Source organism: Lissotriton vulgaris, chromosome 3_1, assembly GCF_964263255.1.
Source record: "Lissotriton vulgaris chromosome 3_1, aLisVul1.2, whole genome shotgun sequence".
NCBI classification, from domain to species: Eukaryota; Metazoa; Chordata; class Amphibia; order Caudata; family Salamandridae; genus Lissotriton; species Lissotriton vulgaris.
This window is the reverse complement of record NC_141689.1, coordinates 230,310,226-230,327,812: the sequence shown is the minus strand read 5'-3', so window position 1 is coordinate 230,327,812 and position 17,587 is coordinate 230,310,226. Positions and strand designations below refer to the sequence as shown.

At 42.8% G+C, this 17,587-nt stretch overlaps 1 protein-coding gene across 1 annotated transcript in view; it reads right to left on the bottom strand.

Annotated features, from left to right (window-relative positions):
• LOC147726234 (uncharacterized) overlaps positions 1-17,272 on the bottom strand; it is a 34,694-nt gene extending 17,422 nt beyond the window's left edge. The window contains exon 1 of the mRNA XM_086963441.1: positions 17,208-17,272. Within this exon, the coding sequence (XP_086819567.1) occupies positions 17,208-17,272 (65 nt within the window). The remainder of the gene's footprint in view (positions 1-17,207) is intronic.
• Between the last annotated feature and the right edge of the window lie 315 nt (positions 17,273-17,587).

Here is a 17,587-nt window from a genome sequence, read left to right as displayed (position 1 = left end):
AGAATTCTTTTTGTGGCATAAGCATTTTGATAGTAGAGAATCCATAAAAATAAATAAACTGAGGTATACAAATTGGAATCATCATATAAAGAAATATTGGGAGAAATCAGCATTTTCGTTGACTCTAGTCGAGCCCGCAAGAAAAAAAGAAGGGTGACCGAGAAGAAATTAAAGATTTAAAGCAGAAAAAAAGGTTGTTAAGTTTCAAGAAGATATAAGAAGTAATGGTATTAGAAATAAATTGCCTAAGTATTTAATTTTAATAGGCGTCCTTGTGAAGCCAGAGAAAGAGAAAGAATGTTTATTACAAAATATGTTTAAAGGAAAGACTTTGTTTTTATCAACATTACATTTTATAAACAGAAACCTGTGAAAAGGTGGACATTTCTTGAGATTAAGCTGGTAAGTAGGATTCAGGGTTAGAAATAAAAAGAAGGATATCATCATCATAAGCTGTTGTTCTTAATTGATAAGAGTCATAATGAAAACCAGAGATTTATGGATTGTGGTTGATTTTAACAAGAAGTATTCGAAGGGCAAGCAGGAATAATATTGGGGATAAGGGACATCCCTGTCTTATGCCTCTATGAGGATATACCGTTAACCAATACTGATTCCATTGGAGGGCCATAGAGAACACAGATTACGGAAAGAATCATTGGGCTGAAACCATGCCATTGCAAAGCTTTGAGCATGAAGGGCCAATAAAGTCCATCAAAAGTCTTTTCAGCGTCGATAGTGATGACTAAAGAGGATAATCGAGGTTTATAGCTATACTTAAAATATCAAAGAATATTCTGGTATTGTCGTAGCCCATACACCTTTTAATGAAGCCTACTTGTTCTGGTCCAATTAGATGAGGTAAAAAAAGATTTAACCACTAAATCGGTCTATCATTTTTAAATAAAGTAGGCTCTTCTCTCGGTTTTGGGATCAGATCATTGCTCCTAGGAAGGTACCTTTCGATGAATTAAAAGCAGAAAATGACAAAAATAGGGTAAGCAATTTTGGAACTAGGAGGGAAATTCTTTTTGAATAAAACTCAACAGAAAAACCGACAGGACCGGGTGATTCACCTTAAGGGCTTTATTAATTTGGGAAAGTGAAATGCCCCTATATAAAGTGGAAAACTCCAAAGTAGGGTTATGACATTTGGGGAGTGAAAGGAAGAAATAGACAATATCAGATACATCAGGATTAATATCAGGAGTAGAAAGTGAATTGTAAAAGATTACAAACTCTTCAAGGATGTCTGAATCTTGATAAATTGAAGAGTCTGCGGGAGACTGTAGAGAATTAATTTTGTAGCATTCTTTTCCAACTTTGAGGTAATTGCCAAGAGTTTGCCCATTTTAATATATATCCCATATTGCCCAGAACTGCTTTTTAATAAATAATTAGAATCATTATCAGTGGATATTTTTTTTAAGTGTATTTTGGGACCAATCAAATCTTGTAAGATCATTGGAGATGGGAAGTTTAGTATTTATCTTCCAGGGTCTTAATGTTAGATAATAAAGTAGTATTTTGGGCAAGAAAAGTCTTCTTTTTCTTTGCAACATAATCAATAATGAAGCCGGAAGCTGTGGCTTTAAAGGAATCCCAAAGTAGTTGGGGGTGTACAGGGAGGTATTGATGTTTGGAGAAGAATTATTTAGTGAATGTTAGAAAAGAGGAAGAAAGGTGCATGCTTGAGAGTAGGGAGGTATTACATTTCCATCTATTAGAAGGTAGTTGAGGGGGATATATATTAGAATCTGATATTACTGGTGCATGGTCTGAGAGTAAAATGGGTTCAATCTGTGATTTGATAAGAGTATGAGATAGGGATTTACTAATGAATATGTGGTCTAATCTGGTAAGGGATGTGTGAGCAGGAGAGAAGAATGTATATTATCATGCTGAGGGATTAGCTAATCTCCAAGAATAAATTAGTGCTCTGTGAGAAAAAAAGGAGTTAAAGTGCTTGCACATTCTTTGTGGAATAAGTTTAACATGGGATTGTCAATTGAGAAAGGAAGTCAAATATTTGATTGCATTCTCCAGCTAAAAGAAAATATTGGTCAGTAAATTTCAGACATTTTGTCTCATGATCAGACCAATATGGCGCGTAGACATAGTGATATGTATTTTGTTAATAGATAATTTGGTAGCAATCCATCTACCATAGGAGTCTGTTTCTTGTGAAAGAATAGACATATCAAGATGTTTGTTACATATGGTACCAACCCCACTTTTCTTTTCTAGGGTGGTGGAAACAAGCACTTTTCAGACTGATGATCTTTTCAATGTCTGTGCTTGTGTTTATGTCACGTGATTTTTCTGGAGAATTACTAAATCTGATTTTTATTTTGCCAAATGGGAAATAACTCTTTGTCTCTTAATAGGATGATTTAAACCATTTACATTTCAGGTTAAAACTCTGAATGTGAACATTTATACAACAAATGAGAATCAACTGACCAAGTCTGGGTACGAGATAACTGGGAAGGATGATGAAGAGTGAAATTAGAGGTGTAGAAAGGCCAGTAGTGGGAGAAAAGGGAATGGGAGACAGGAAAGGCAAAGATAAAAAGGAAACACTGAAGACAGCGCAAGCCACAAATTTGACAACTGAGTGCAGTACCTGTATATATGGAAATATCAGGGTGGGGGGTGTAATTCACATCAGAAGGATGACTGAAGTAGAACCCCATGCAGCACACAAGGCTAGAAACATTATTGATGATGATAAAACAAGACAAAAGTATATAAAAAGAAGATGGGATCAACCAATTAAAAGAGCAGAGAGAACAAGGTACGAGAAACAAAAATATAACATTCAAGTAGAAGAGGCAGCTATGTCCCTGGAAGTTGAAAACTTTGCTCAAGTGAAGTTTCTCAGATCTGAAGGGTACTCAAAAGTTTAGGATTGATCCTTATAGGTGACTTCAAAGGTGCCGGAATGAAGAAGGTCAAAACGCTCACCCAAGGAGCGTAATCTGGATGCAGGGAAAGAAAAATCTTCCATCTACTTTCTATTGACTTGTCAATGCCCTGCATGAAGAACAGCTTGGAGCCAGAGTAGAATAGGGATTTGGGAGCGTGTAGAACCTTGACTAGGTCAGTATATTCAGAGAAGATAATAATGCCTCTTGGTTTAATTGGAGAGGTAGGAGTAGGAGACCTGCAACCAAGCCAATGATCTATTTGAATATTAAGTGATGCAGATTTGGGTAGATCTAGAAGTTGTTGTAAAAAGTGTCATGTGGTCCATAGGGACATAGTCGTTTTTCACTAACTTAGCATGAGCCCGCTGCAGCTTGCCTGCTGTGTTTGTCCATGTTACTACATATCTTTGTTTTGCAATACTTTCAATCATTGCTCTCACATGAGAACTCATCTCTGTGCTCACTCTCTGCATGTTCCTGGGCTGTTGACTGCACATTACGTGCAAGGTCGAACAACAATGCCCCTTGTTATTTTGTTCTGGCCAGACCTTAGCCCTTAGACAAAACATACTCATGCAGCTGTTGTTTGGACAGCATACTTAGGTTTTTAGTGGGGTACACAAATAGGTGATACACATTTGGAGAGGAGCCTTTCCAGGGAGAAGTGCGAGACAGCACTTATGATGTAGATCTACAATCTATAGACTAAAGAATGGGGTCTGCAGACAAAGCCCAGAGATCGTCTATTGTATAATAATATGTCTTCTTCGAAAGAGGAAGGAGTTTAGATACTATAGTCTTTAGTCCATTGTATTTTTATGATGACATCTCCCTTCATGGTTCATGGACCAGCTGCTATGCTGACTATATTTGTATTACACATTTTCCTACTCATAGTGGCACGTATACTGCTTGTTAGGGTATGCTAGTGAAAATAAATATTTTAAACTATTCTGTGTGTCTGTGAGATCTTATTGTGGACGAGTACAAGAGTGTGAGCGAAAAGTGTGTCTTGTTACCGCAATTCCTAAGAGATCTGGGAATGCTGTGTTCTGGGGTGCTTAATTATTGGTTTCTCTGTAAGTGAGTAGGAGAGCAAGTGGGACACTATAGCTAGTCGATCCTGGGTTCGTGGGTACTGAGGTGGTAGGAAGACCCAGTCCCTATACACTAAGGTCCCTTAATCCTGCGCATCGTTCTATGTTTGTGCAGAATATCTGCAACAAAAGGTAGTGACGAAAGAGACAGGATCCTTGCGTTTAACCTCCTCAGGGAGGCAATAAATATGAAGATTGTGGTGGTGGGTTCTGTTTTCCAAGTCTTTGGGATGTTTTTGAAAAGCCTGAATCTGCATGAAGGGAATTTTTGAGGATTCGTCCTGAAGGTCTCTGAGGCATTGTTCAGCTTACATGTGAGTCCAATTCAACATGAGCTTGCACATTTTTTCCATAAACAAACTGTGGTATGAAGAATAAGCAGTATTTATTTGTCACTAAGTTAATTGAAGGAAGCAGACACGACTAGGCAGGCAGAGAGCATGAGCTCCAATAAGTCACATAGAAGAAAGGGCAAGAACAATGATTTAAAAAATATGTTGAGGCACTTCAGCATAGGGAAAAGTCAGCAAAATAATAGTGTGAGCTGATAAACAATTTTAGTACCTGCAGAGCCAACATTGAGGTGTGAGAAACATCAGGGGATATGTTGGTGAAGACCTGAAGATATGTTACAAGAAAATGGCCGCCACAAATCTGAGGAAAACGATGAGGTGGGAAAAGCTTCAGGCACTGCAGCCAACAAGGTAAATTCAAGGAGCCAGGAATGCTCTGAGGGTGGTCATGGCATCTTCTGTGACATTTTTCACTCTACAGAACAAGCAGCCTGTAAGAATTAAGGGAGCTCTTCGTATGAAGGCTTTGCTGTGGAGTGGACCTCCGCTAGGCTGCCATAATTCCTCTTGAGAGAAAGCCACGCCCTCATCATAATAGCAGGTTGAGCTAAAAACCACCCAGGCAAATATTTATAAGCCAAAGCCACAAATAAACAAATAAACTCTCTAATGAAATGCCTTTAAACTTGGAAAGAATCTTGAAATCTTGCAAGGAGTGTCAATTAACAGGTTGTGTGAGTAGCACTGTTAAATTGTCTCAAACAAGCTATAAAAGACAATGCAGAAAGATGAGGAGCCTGGTGATTTGAAATGCCACATTAATGCCTGTGTTGCACGGCAGAAAGATGTGGACCTCATTGTTCCCAAAATGCTGCAGAGTAGGAACACTGGCACCCAAAATAGAGGCAACTATGTTTATTCAACACAGTGCTACAGACAACTAACTGCATTTTTTGAAGTGGCAGAGTGGAAGGGTACCACTTGCACCTTGGGACTTTTCATCCTGTCTTACTTGCTGTATGCATGAATCTACTGCAGCGGCTCATTCTTGCATATTGTGGACCCAGGCGTCCCTGGATGGTTCTCTAGAGCTTATCCAGTGTATGGTTCTACCCCTTCTAGCCAATATAGTGGCCAGTCTAAAAACCTTTTTTCTTATACATTTCCTCTACCTTCCCCATGGTAGGATATCCAGTATGTATTTTTTTCAGCCTGTTGGTCAAGTTACCTGGTACATTTTGCCTATTGTATGGGCCACCTCCAACCAAAGAGCATGTATGACAGGAAAATGCCAGGCTATATGAAAGAAATCCATCCCGTCACTTCCACATCTGCTGTAGCTCACCAATGTGCTGGGTAAATTTTATGGAGTTTCTCCGGAATGTAGTATGTCATGTAAATGTAATTATACTGTATTAATTTAAAGCATGTGTTGGTGGACACTGTCCACACCCTCAACCATTCCTTGTCTCTGAGCTTGCAATTCAGATGATCCTGCCACCTGTCCCTCAATTTCAAAGTTGTTTTTGGTTTGTTCGCCAGCAATGAGTGATCTAAGTAACAAATAAAGTGACTGCAAAGGGGCAGGGCCAGCAGCTTAGTCTGCGCATGTAACCACAGTGGGGCATTTGGCAAGAAAGTCAATATCCCTCAGGCTATGTGGGCCAGCTTTGCATACTGGAGGAAGTGGCTCGAGTTAATACCCGAAGGCCGTCTGCACCCTCTCAAATGAGATACATTTGTTCTGCTGAAAAAGGTCTACTGGGTTTAGGCATTCCCCCTTTTCCATCTGTCTATTGACATATTTGATGCTGTCTGCATGCATGGGGTGATAGGGCAAATGGTCACTGTGCAAGTATTGTTGTAATCACTCTTTCCTAGATATGGAGGACATGTCAGATCATGTAAGGAAGATGATGAGATGTTCCCTGTCCCTCATTAATAGTGCAGGGAGTGATTCATTAGCATGAAAGTCACCAAGTGATAATTTCTCCCAGTCATCTCCTTTGTCGTTCCAGTGGATTGCATGCCTCCATGTAATACAATTCCAAATCAGGGACCTCCAACCATCCTTGCTCCCACATCAGTTTCAGCATATCCAATTCAACTCTTCTCCTTTGGCCTACCATTATCAGATCTACCAATAGTTGATGGGAAGCACACGCATCTGTCAAAGAATCATGTAGGTGGCCCCCTGTAGTGCATCTTGGCAAGAATACCATTTTTGCTCCTGTCACTCGGCTCTTAACCTCCAGAACTCGATGGAAGGCTTGAGCCCATCTACCACTCGCTCCATATTCAGCCTGTGGCTGATAGACTCATCTAGTGTGATGTATTTGTCCACGTTTCCAAAATCCAAAGCCACCCAGGGTATATCAAGCCTAGGGACTTTCAGATTTTGTGGCAACCATCTGCCCAAAATGGAAGTTACCAAGTAGGACCTATTTTGCCTAAGTGGCTGTTCCAGCGCTGCGTCACGATGTGCTACAGTTGGTTGGACAAGCCTTGCCGCAAAGTGTTGTACACACCATCCGCCTGACGACACACAGGAATCACAATGTGTAGGCAAGTTCTGTCACATGATCATTTCGTAGATAAAATTCAACATATTGCGTGCCCCAGAAAGGAAGGGGGGTTGGGGGGAGTGAAGGTGTAGGAGAGAGTGTAGGGTAATTTGGAAAAGTGACACAAAAAATGGTCAATCGACCTTACTGTACAATGCACTTGTTTGATTCACAAATATGGACCAATGGTTCAAACATATTATCTGTACATCATGCTTCCAAAGAACAAATGTAATTAATAACATATATGGACAAAAGCTGAAATGATCGTGTGACAGAACGTACCTACACATTGTGATTAAACAACAATGTGCTCATCATTTCAAGACTTATGTTCTTAATTATTATGATGCATGTTTATTCCTTCTTAATTTTGTGCTCTGGGACCCCTCTTCTCAGTACTACGTTCACCCAGGTCCCAGTGACTTTAGTTGGGTACAACCCGCGTTTTTGTAACGCATATATACTTTAAACATTGATTCTAAGTTAAGGTTGTCTGCTTTTGTGCCAAGTTACCTGAGGATTAAGCAAAGGCTAACTGAATTACTTTTGTGGTTCACCCTTGCAAAGATTGTGGTTATTGCTTGAGTAGGATTTTCACCCCTCCCCCAATCAATAACCTGATTTCTTACAATGTGCTCATATAATTACCTCAGCTCATTGCAAGTGTCTGTTCTTTCAGACATTTTCAAAGTAACTGCCATCTTTCTCAGTATTTCGCTGTGTGTAGAGCTGAAATACGGAGACCTCCAGTCATAACTAGGACAGTGAATAGAAGAGAGCCCCCTTTGAAAATCTAGGACCTGCTAATGATAGGACCGCCATACCAGGAAGTATTGACAACCTAATTATAAATAAACCTTGAAAAGTTAGGAAATAGATGGGCTGAGTAAATGTACCCAGCCCGCGCTGTCTTACTATTGACATCAAGCCCGTATTAAATAATATAGCACAATATAAATAAAGAAAAAAAGATGCTAACTAAAGCATAATTCATTCCCTTAGAGTACACAATGCTACTTAAAATACTGCATTATGAAATACATGAGCTTTAGAAATACTAAACATGATAAAAAGGGGTGTAGACTAGTCAAAGAGAATTGGAGCCATAAATCTCAAATTTCCCAACTAAAAACACAGTGGGCTGTAGGTTGGAGGGGCTTGAGAAACTTGGTTGGGATGGACTGTTTAGTTTGGCCTCTGTCTAGAATGGCACAGAGGTTGAAAAACAATGGGTTGGATTGCTACCCCAAGTAATTGCCACTGGTTACACTAAGCCTTTCTCCCATCAACCTATGGGCGCTTGATTGCCTGTAGCATGTCTGGAAATCTAAGGCTGGCACAGCTTTCTCAGCCTACTGCTGCGAATTATTTGTGAATAACAAAAGGTAGTACATTTGCACCTATTCAAGGAGTGTTTCCATGGTTCCATATTTACATTTTTTTGGTAAACCAGTCATTATATATATATTAACGTTTTCCACTCCAAAAAAGAACAAGCTAAAATCTCTTAGTAAATTGAGAATGATGAAAAACTGACACAGATAAAAAACCTTACTTACGACCCCTTGCCAATAATGCATTTTGGGAGAGGATTGTCACACACAAACTCCACCCATCAGCTACTCTCCTGCCCACCCTAACTCGGCCTGGTATTTCTCCCTGAGAACTTAAGATTACAGTCACATACAACATAACAGCTTGGTGTGCCAGCCTTGGGAACTTATTTTAAATGTATTTTCAATCCATGAGCTCTTCTACTCAGCTATGAAAAGCTGTCATGGTAAATCTGTCAAATTGGTGCAGGTAGGCATGGCTTCATGTTTCCAGTCCTTGCATTTATAAATAATTGTATCTAGTGACTAACGTTCCATGTACTAAGACTAAGTTGCAAATAGAGATGGATGCACCGGAAAATCAATAGGGTAGGGTGAGCCAGAGCTAAACCAAGGATCTGGCTCGGCTTTAAGCGCCCATGCATCAGCCAAGCCACAAGAATATTTGGCATGCAGATTGTACAACAAATATAATGTAAACATATGATTCAGTCCCTTCAAAATTCAAAAAAATGTACTACTTTAACATGTAAAAACGTTTCACTATAACACATCAGATTATATCACTGTATAGACAGACATTTATTAAAAGTGACAGTTTTTAAACATTTAACTTTGAAATATTAACTGGCTCTTGGACCTGGCCATTTCCACAGGCTCACCCCAGATTTTTGCCTTCCTGTGCCCTTCCTTGGCTGAACCTTTTTTAGTTGGTTTTTAGAACTCTTTGCATCTTGTCTCTACTTACCAGTGGTAAAGGGCTTGTGCTCTCCCTTAAAAACAAGGTAAAATTAGCCTACACCTGATTGTACAATTAATTTACTTGTAAGTTCCTAGTATATAGTACTGAATATACCTAGGCCCTGTTACTTTATTACTACTAGTGGGCTGCTGCACCCATTGTGTCAACCCACTGAAGTAGCCTTTTAAATCATGTCTCAGACGAGCCACTGCGGCCTGCAATGCAGTTTTTAAATTCTATTTTAACCTGAGAAAATAAACCTTTTGCCTTACCTAAACCTTCCTTTTTCGGTCCCGCTGAGTCAGCGCACATGCACTGCATGGAGAGACATTTAGTAGCGGCTTCTGGAAGGGCTCCCAGAGCGGCCTCCAGCTTGCGCTCACGCGCACAAGCATGTGCACTGCCCGCGCATCCCTTGCGTGCTTTAGCGCATCATCACGATCACTTTCATTTTCACATCGATCGTGATCGCATTCACTTTCTCTTTCACAGCCGCACGGCATTACTATTACTCCCACACGGCCACTGCTTGTTTTCTTTAGTACACTAACTTTCCAATTTCTCTCATCTATCTACCTTCTTCCCAATGTCAGACTGTACTAAGTTTATCCTCTCTCCCTCATTTTATATTCTTTTATTTTTACCTTCCCTCCCTAACTCGACATACATATTTCGCTCACACTCCTCCCCAGCTCTCTTCCTTCTCCCCAGACTTCTCTTTGTTATGATTTTCCTCCTGACTACCCACCTCTCACCCCCTGCTCCATTCTCAGACTGGCGCCCAATCCCTGCAGCAGCCAACCGATCCAAGGACCCAGTGCACCCCAAGGACGTCCTTGGAATCCCCCCGCTGCTTCCTCCGCAGCCGGCCGCGATAACTTTCTCTTGTTATGTTAATAACATTTATTAGGCGCAACAACAGCTGCCCCAGCGAAGGGGCGTCCTGGCGCCTGATCACATGTACAACACAACAGATCAAAGCTGAGAAGTGGGGACATTAGATAGCAGAGATGAACAGGTGGGTTTTGATGGCCCGTCTGAAGAGAGTCAAGCTGTTGAGGGCGCGAATGTGTACAGGAAGGGAATTCCATAGATCCGCCGACAGAACACGGAAGGAACGTCCTCCCATCCTGCTAAGCCTGAACCTAGGCTTGTTCACCAGATGCTGAGCTTCGGATCTGAGGGACCGCGTGGGGACATACGAAGAAATAAGGCCCGTCAAGGCCGGGGGAGAAGAAAGCTTCAGAATCTTGAATGTCAGACAGAGAGCCTTAAATTTGATTCTCTGTCTGACCGGAAGCCAGTGCAGAGAGGCCAGGACAGGAGAGACAGAACATCGTCTCGGAAGACCTACAATGGCCCGTGCAGCAGCGTTCTGCACCCTCTGAAGCCTAGTCGCCTCAGCCTGGTTGACTCCAAGGAGCAAGGCACTCCCATAGTCTATCCGGGAGAGGATAGAGGCCTGAACCACCAGTTGTCGCGTGGGAGGGTCGAAAAATTTGAGGACTGGCCTGAGTCCTCGCAGAATACCATAGCAGGTAGCTGCTGTCTTCTTTGTGTGGCTGGTAAAAGAAAGATTGGAATCCAGCCATACCCCCAGATTTTTGACTTCGGCCACTGGAATGGGCATCGCCCCCAATTCGAGAGGCCACCACTGGTCTCCCCAGAGTTCCGCCTGCTTCCCTACAATCAGGACCTCGGTTTTCTTGGCATTAAGCTGTAGGCAGTTGTTACGCATCCAGCTAGCCACAGCTATGATTCCTGCCCGGAATCTGGGCGCAGTCACCTCAGGGTCCCCACTGAGTGTCACCGCCAGCTGCGTGTCGTCGGCATACGATGTCATAGTAAGGCCATATTGCCTGACGACGGCAGCCAGCGGTTTCACATACAAGTTAAATAATGTGGGGCTAAGGGCAGAGCCCTGAGGGACTCCCAGTTCCAGAGAATGGTACGAGGACTGGCCAGGTGGAATGGCTACTTTAAAAAACCGGTCCGAGAGGAATGAGCGGAACCACTGAAAAGCCTTCCCTACGATCCCCACTTCCTCCAGACGCCGCAGCAAGATGTCATGAGACACCGTGTCAAACGCGGCGCTCAGGTCTAACAATAGGAGCGCCGCGGTCTGCCCCGCATCTAGCACTGACCGCAAATGCTCGATCATAAAGAGCAGAGCAGTTTCAGTGCTGTGTTGAGCGCGAAACCCATTTTGACTCTCGTCAAGAATGTTATTACGCGAGAGGTGGGCAGACAGAAAGGTGTTCACGTGCGCCTCCATGACCTTGGCGGTCCAAGGCAGGAGGGAGATGGGCCGATAGTTCTCCGGGAGCAAGGGGTCAGAATTGGATTTCTTCAAAATGGGCTTGACCACAGCTTGCTTCCAGGATGGCGGGACCATGCCCTCACTGAGGGAGAGATTGATCAACTCCAAAATGGGCTCACGACAGAGAGGCGGGAGAGAGGCGAAAAGCTCCGGCTTCAGAGGGTCTAAGGGGGAGCCTGATTTAATTTTGAGGCTCAGAGTGTCGAATACCTCATTAGACATGGTCAGCAGGGTTGACAGGGTTTCGGACACCAAGACCTCTACATCGCTAAGAGCATCCCCGGGGGCAGCTGGTGTGAATCCTCGATAGATTTTCTGCACTTTCTCCACGAAAAAGGATGCCAAGCTTTCACAGTGCGAGTCCGTACAGATTTCTTGCGAGGTGGCCCGTTTCCCCATCAGGTCTTTAAGTACCTTGAAGATTAATTTAGAGGGGTTGGGGCTGTTGGAGAACTCAGCTGCATAGTATGCGGCCCGGGTTTGACAAATAGCTCTGTGGTAGGACTTAAGCTGGGCAAAGTACAGCGATTTTAACGTGGGATCAAAAGCTTTCCTCCAGGCCCTCTCAGCTTGCCGGCAGGTTCTCTTAAGCTCGGCAAGAGTCTCATTGTACCAAGGGCTACGATTTTTAGCGTGACATTTTGCCCAACGCAAAGGTATGAGAGAGTCGAGGGCAGTAAGAACCCAGTTGCAGAACTGTTCATAGCCCTGTTCTACATTCTGCAGTTTGCCTAGGGGTTGTGCCTCCAATATCCTGACAAACTCCTCCAGCTTAAGTTTACGCCAATTGCGTTTTAAACTCTGTTTATCTACAGGTTTCAGTTGTGGAGTGTCAAGGGGACATGACACTTTAACCAGCAGATGGTCAGTCCAACCCACCACCATCGGGTCAGCTGACCTAGCCCGAACTAAGGTGGTAAAAAAGGGGTCTAATATGTGTCCTCCTATGTGGGTGGGGGAGGCGACTAGTTGGTCAAGTTGCAACGCTTCTAAGTCCGCCAGCAGGGAGCTGATGGAAGGAGATGACGACTGGTCCAGATGTATCTTTAAGTCACCTACTATATTGAAGTTAGAGCATGTTGCGGTCAAAGAGCTGACTACATCCACAAGGGCAGCCTTGAAGGCGGTGTCATTCCCAGGTGGACGGTAGATAAGCACACCGCTGAAGGTGAATTGATGACTGACCTTTACCTTAAACGATGCGCTTTCACACATAGGGAGGTCCAAAGCCTTCCACTCAACCGAGAAACAAGATTTAGTCGCCATGGCTATACCACCTCCCCTAGTCAAGCGGTTCAAGATAGACACCGTATAGGTAGAGGGGAAAGCCAGGTTAACGATGGCAGTGTCCGCGTCCTGTAACCAAGTTTCGGTCAGGAAGATGATATCGGGAAGGTCCGTATCAATCATATCCCGTAGTGACTGATGGTGTTTGACCAAAGATCTTACATTCAAACTCCATATGTTAAGTGCTTGTCCGGTCCATTCCGTATGGGTACCACGGACAGTCCTGCTAACTGGACGAACTCCAATGGGAGAGGCCAGTGAGAAGAAACCGCAGGCACACTCATATGGTCCTGAAAGAGGGGGTAAAGGGTCATGATTACAAACCCGAAGACTATCTTTTATTGAGATGAGAGCAGCGCGATCGTACCTAAGCGCCGCCATGTTAAACAGGCTGCTAATAAGGGAGGAAGCCAGAGTCCATAGCCCGCACCCGCTACCTCGACGCGGACGAGCGCAGACGGGCAGGACTCTGGCACGACTCCGCTACGCGACGGCGTCCCACTGCGCGATCCCGCTGCGTGGGAGTGGGCAACTTTAAATAGGCGCCTCCCTAAACAACTCGAGCGTCGGGACGCTCCAAAATGGCGCCCGCGCTCCAAACACTTACCCCAAGCTAAGATGGCGCCCAGGAATCCAGCCCCAGGGACCCGGACCCGCCAAATGGCGGTGCGAATTCCAAAATTAAGTGAGAGTAAGGGGACAGCCCAGACACAGAGATCGAGTTAAAAACAGTGGAAGAATTAAACTCAATAGAACCAAAATACACAAAAGGTAGGTTTTAAAAGCGTAAATATCGCAGCTCGCTAGCAGCGCGACCTGCGCTAATGCAGCAGTGATCAGGGCAATGAGAGTACAAAAAACGCCTTAAATAGGCGCCTCCCTAAACAACTCGAGCGTCGGGACGCTCCAAAATGGCGCCCGCGCTCCAAACACTTACCCCAAGCTAAGATGGCGCCCAGGAATCCAGCCCCAGGGACCCGGACCCGCCAAATGGCGGTGCGAATTCCAAAATTAAGTGAGAGTAAGGGGACAGCCCAGACACAGAGATCGAGTTAAAAACAGGGAAGAATTAAACTCAATAGAACCAAAATACACAAAAGGTAGGTTTTAAAAGCGTAAATATCGCAGCTCGCTAGCAGCGCGACCTGCGCTAATGCAGCAGCCGCGCGGCGTTACTATTACTGCTGCACGTTGCCGATGCTTGTTTGTCTCACAATCTAAATCCCTGCTTAATTAGGAGTAATTCAGAGGGAAACCCAATTTACCCTTGTAGGTTGGGGCAGTGATGTGCCAAAGTAAATACCTGCAAGGGATTTTGTTTAAGCAAAAATTATACTGCATTAAAAGATTTAATCAGGGATGTCACTCCAATTGGAGATAACCTATAGGTGTCAGCAGACAACAAAACAACAATGGAAACAAAAGAATAAAAACACGGGAAATCTTTGGTATTTGAAAAGAGATGTCAATCTTATTTTGGCATTTAGAATAAAAAATAGGGTACACAATAATGAATGGATAAAGACTTTTACAGCAACAACATTATGTAAAGAAGCCAAAATCAAATTGTGCTAACAGTACATAAATGAAAGAACTATTCCAAATATGTCATAAGTCACAAATATCAAAACTGAAAATATGTAACTTGGGGAAAAGAAATTTCTTTTCCCCAAGTGATGAACATGAACAGAGAAGGCGAAAAAAGAACCTAGACATGCTTTTGGCATAATGCTTTGTCTGCCCATAGAGCCCCGTTTGTAACGTTCTGTCAGCAGTGTTAACCCATAAGTGGCTCTTTAATCACTGTAATGTAGCCCGTGGTCGGGCGAGTCAATGTTTAACCCACCTGCGGGAATGTTTGAGCCACACCCCCGAGCGTGGCAGCAATGGTTTGGCCCTGCGTCCGCGCGGGCCGGCACGCAAGAGTATTTAATAAATAGCCCAGGGCTCTGGGCGTGGTTTCAGTTAGTTGCTGGCCACCACACTGACACCTGTGTGTGCAGCGCCAGTCATTTGCGCCCCCCCCCTCACAACACTACAAACACCATGATTCTTTTCTAAGATATGAATCACCTTCATAAAAATGTTTTGATATTTTTGGCATCGCCATCGGCCCCTGAAGATAATTCAGCTTGTTCTACCAGTTGCCATCCCTTTGTATTTTTCCCAGCGTGGCAGTGGGCTCTATGGAATTAAACAGACTAACAACTTTCCTATCTTTAGACTGAATATTTCCAAACTGTTTACATCTCGGCTGTCAATCTAGTTTCACCACCTTGAAGAAATTTTAATAGCAATGCTTCTCCTTCATTTATTTTCCAAATGTCATGCACTTTTTCACTTCCTTTATTGAGTCTTAATGGTTTATCACAGTTACTGTAACAATAGAAAGGTTTTAAAGTCAGGGTATAGTGATTATACATTTAATAGTGTGTTCTTATAGCCCATTTTTGCAATCTGCAGTTTCTTTAAACAAGAGGTGTTCCCTTTACCAAATACCTTGAAGGATACAAATCGGAGTTGTCCTTGCAGTTTCATTCAAAACAAACATCAGATACACACATTTTATCGAATATAAAAATATCGACAAGTAAGAAAGATTATATTTTTTATACCTAACTCCATACCTATGTACCTATATGGTACATATATCTTCAAAGTACGTAAATGTGGAGTTAGGAATAGCAAATCTATACTTCCATATATGCACTTACTTTTCTAGATGGTGTCCCTCGATATTATGTCGTAGATATAAGTATGCCACAATATTGTTGGTGTTGATTTTCAATAGTACAGTCGTATGAATAACATGTGTACTGAAAGATTTTTGGCCAGTGGGGGTCTGATGGGAGATAATGTGGAGGTCTCAAACCAGGCTAACATCTTAGAGCAGGTAGCGGTTTTCTTGTTTATTTATTTGCACTTCTATATAAAGCGGACTTGGCCCGAAGGCATCAGAGCGCTTTACAACAGTAAATCAATTCGATATGTTTATTAAGAATTTAGGGGCATATCAACAAGGCCCCATGATAAAATTATCGCCACTTTAGCGTCTGTTTTCGGGTGAAAAACAGCAATAATTTTATCGCTCTATCAGCAAAGACACGCTATTGCGTGTTTTGATGCCTCTGCGCCCGTTTCCTCAATGCCCAGCTCTGCATTGCTAATGAGATGTAAAGTGGGCGTAACACACAGAACCTACCAGGAAAATGTCGCTAAGCGACATTACTCCTATTATCAAGCTGCACGCTAAGCTGTGCAGCGACGCTAAAAGTAGCGCGCTTATCGCAGGCTTCCTTTCACCTGCTTTTTCTCTGATTAAGACATAATAGCCTATGGGTCGTGGATTATAACCTTTAGACCACCCTGCCCTATCTACAAGGTTTGGCCTATCGCTGTGCGATTATCGCTGTATTTTCTGCGATAAACGCACATTTTGCCTCTATCGCTGGATTTTATATCGCATTGGAGATAGGCGTTGATGATAACGAGCTATCTCTGCGATATTATCCAGTGATAGCCGGCGATAATTATACTCGCGCAAAGTGCACTGAGCAATAATTATCACTGGGCCTTGTAAATATGCCCCTTGGATCTCTGATGAAGTCCACTTAAGACGTGCATATTGAAAATACTAGCAATAGTTACAAAAAACACTTCATTAAAAAACATTATATATACGTCACTACACCGTTCTGTACAAAATCAGCGCTGGAGGCTCCTTTAGACAGCAAAGGAAGCCCTCCAGTAAAGAAATACAAATGGGGACACGATAGGAACGGAATACAAAATAAAACAAGCATTGGCATAGCCAATAGGTCTCACCTTTGGGACCGTATAAGTGATTAGCCATACAACAGTTGATGTGGTTGCACCAAGGATATTATGCTGCATAACGAAATACTTATAAGGTCTGAAAGGTGAGACCTATTGCCTATGCCAATGCTTTTTAATACATATAACTCACCCTTAACAGCCCCTAGACCAGAGTGTGTGGTACTTACAAAATAGGAAGTGTGGGTTTTGGCTTTGCATTCTTACCAGTGAAACATTTCTAAAGTCATTTTTTACTGTTTACCATAGACTAAGATTGGGTTACCGTATTACATTTAACATGTGCTAACTTCAGTTTGAGAACATATAGAGATATACAATTTACATTCCAATGAATTGTCATTTAAAATCTCCACTAATAGTACAGTCAGATTTTAAGTTACTATTCTGGAAAATGCCACTTTTAGAGAGATGGTATTGTTATGCCTTAAACCCAGCGTGCCTTTCTTCCTGTATTAAGGGTAACATAACTAAGAATGGCTCACCTGTAGTGTTTAGTGTATTGGTTCTAGAAATGGGTACAAAGAATGTCTAGGAGTGAGGAAAGTGGATCTTCTTAATGAGATGGCTGGGAAGGAACTTACCTTGCATTGCAAGGCAACCTTGAGTTGGCATATGTGGAGTCGAAGCCCTGCTCCAGCCCATACATGGCCATTGAATAAGTTGAAGGCCCTGGAGAAAAGCACAATTAAGAAGTCTGCCAGAAACTTGCTTGTGAGACTGTTGGCAAAAAAACAAAAGAATCGACAACCATGTACGAGAAACAGAAACGGTACTACTTACGGTCAAGAGTGAAGGGAGTGCTGTTTTAACCTTCAATTGGGTGTGACGGTCAAGGTTCAAGCACAGAGCCTGAAGGGAACAGGAGATACACCCCGGCTACATTCCTGAAGCCAAAATACTGTTTGACATGACAAAGAAACAGAACATCTGCGCCAAGTGGGCTGCATGGAGCAAAACTAAA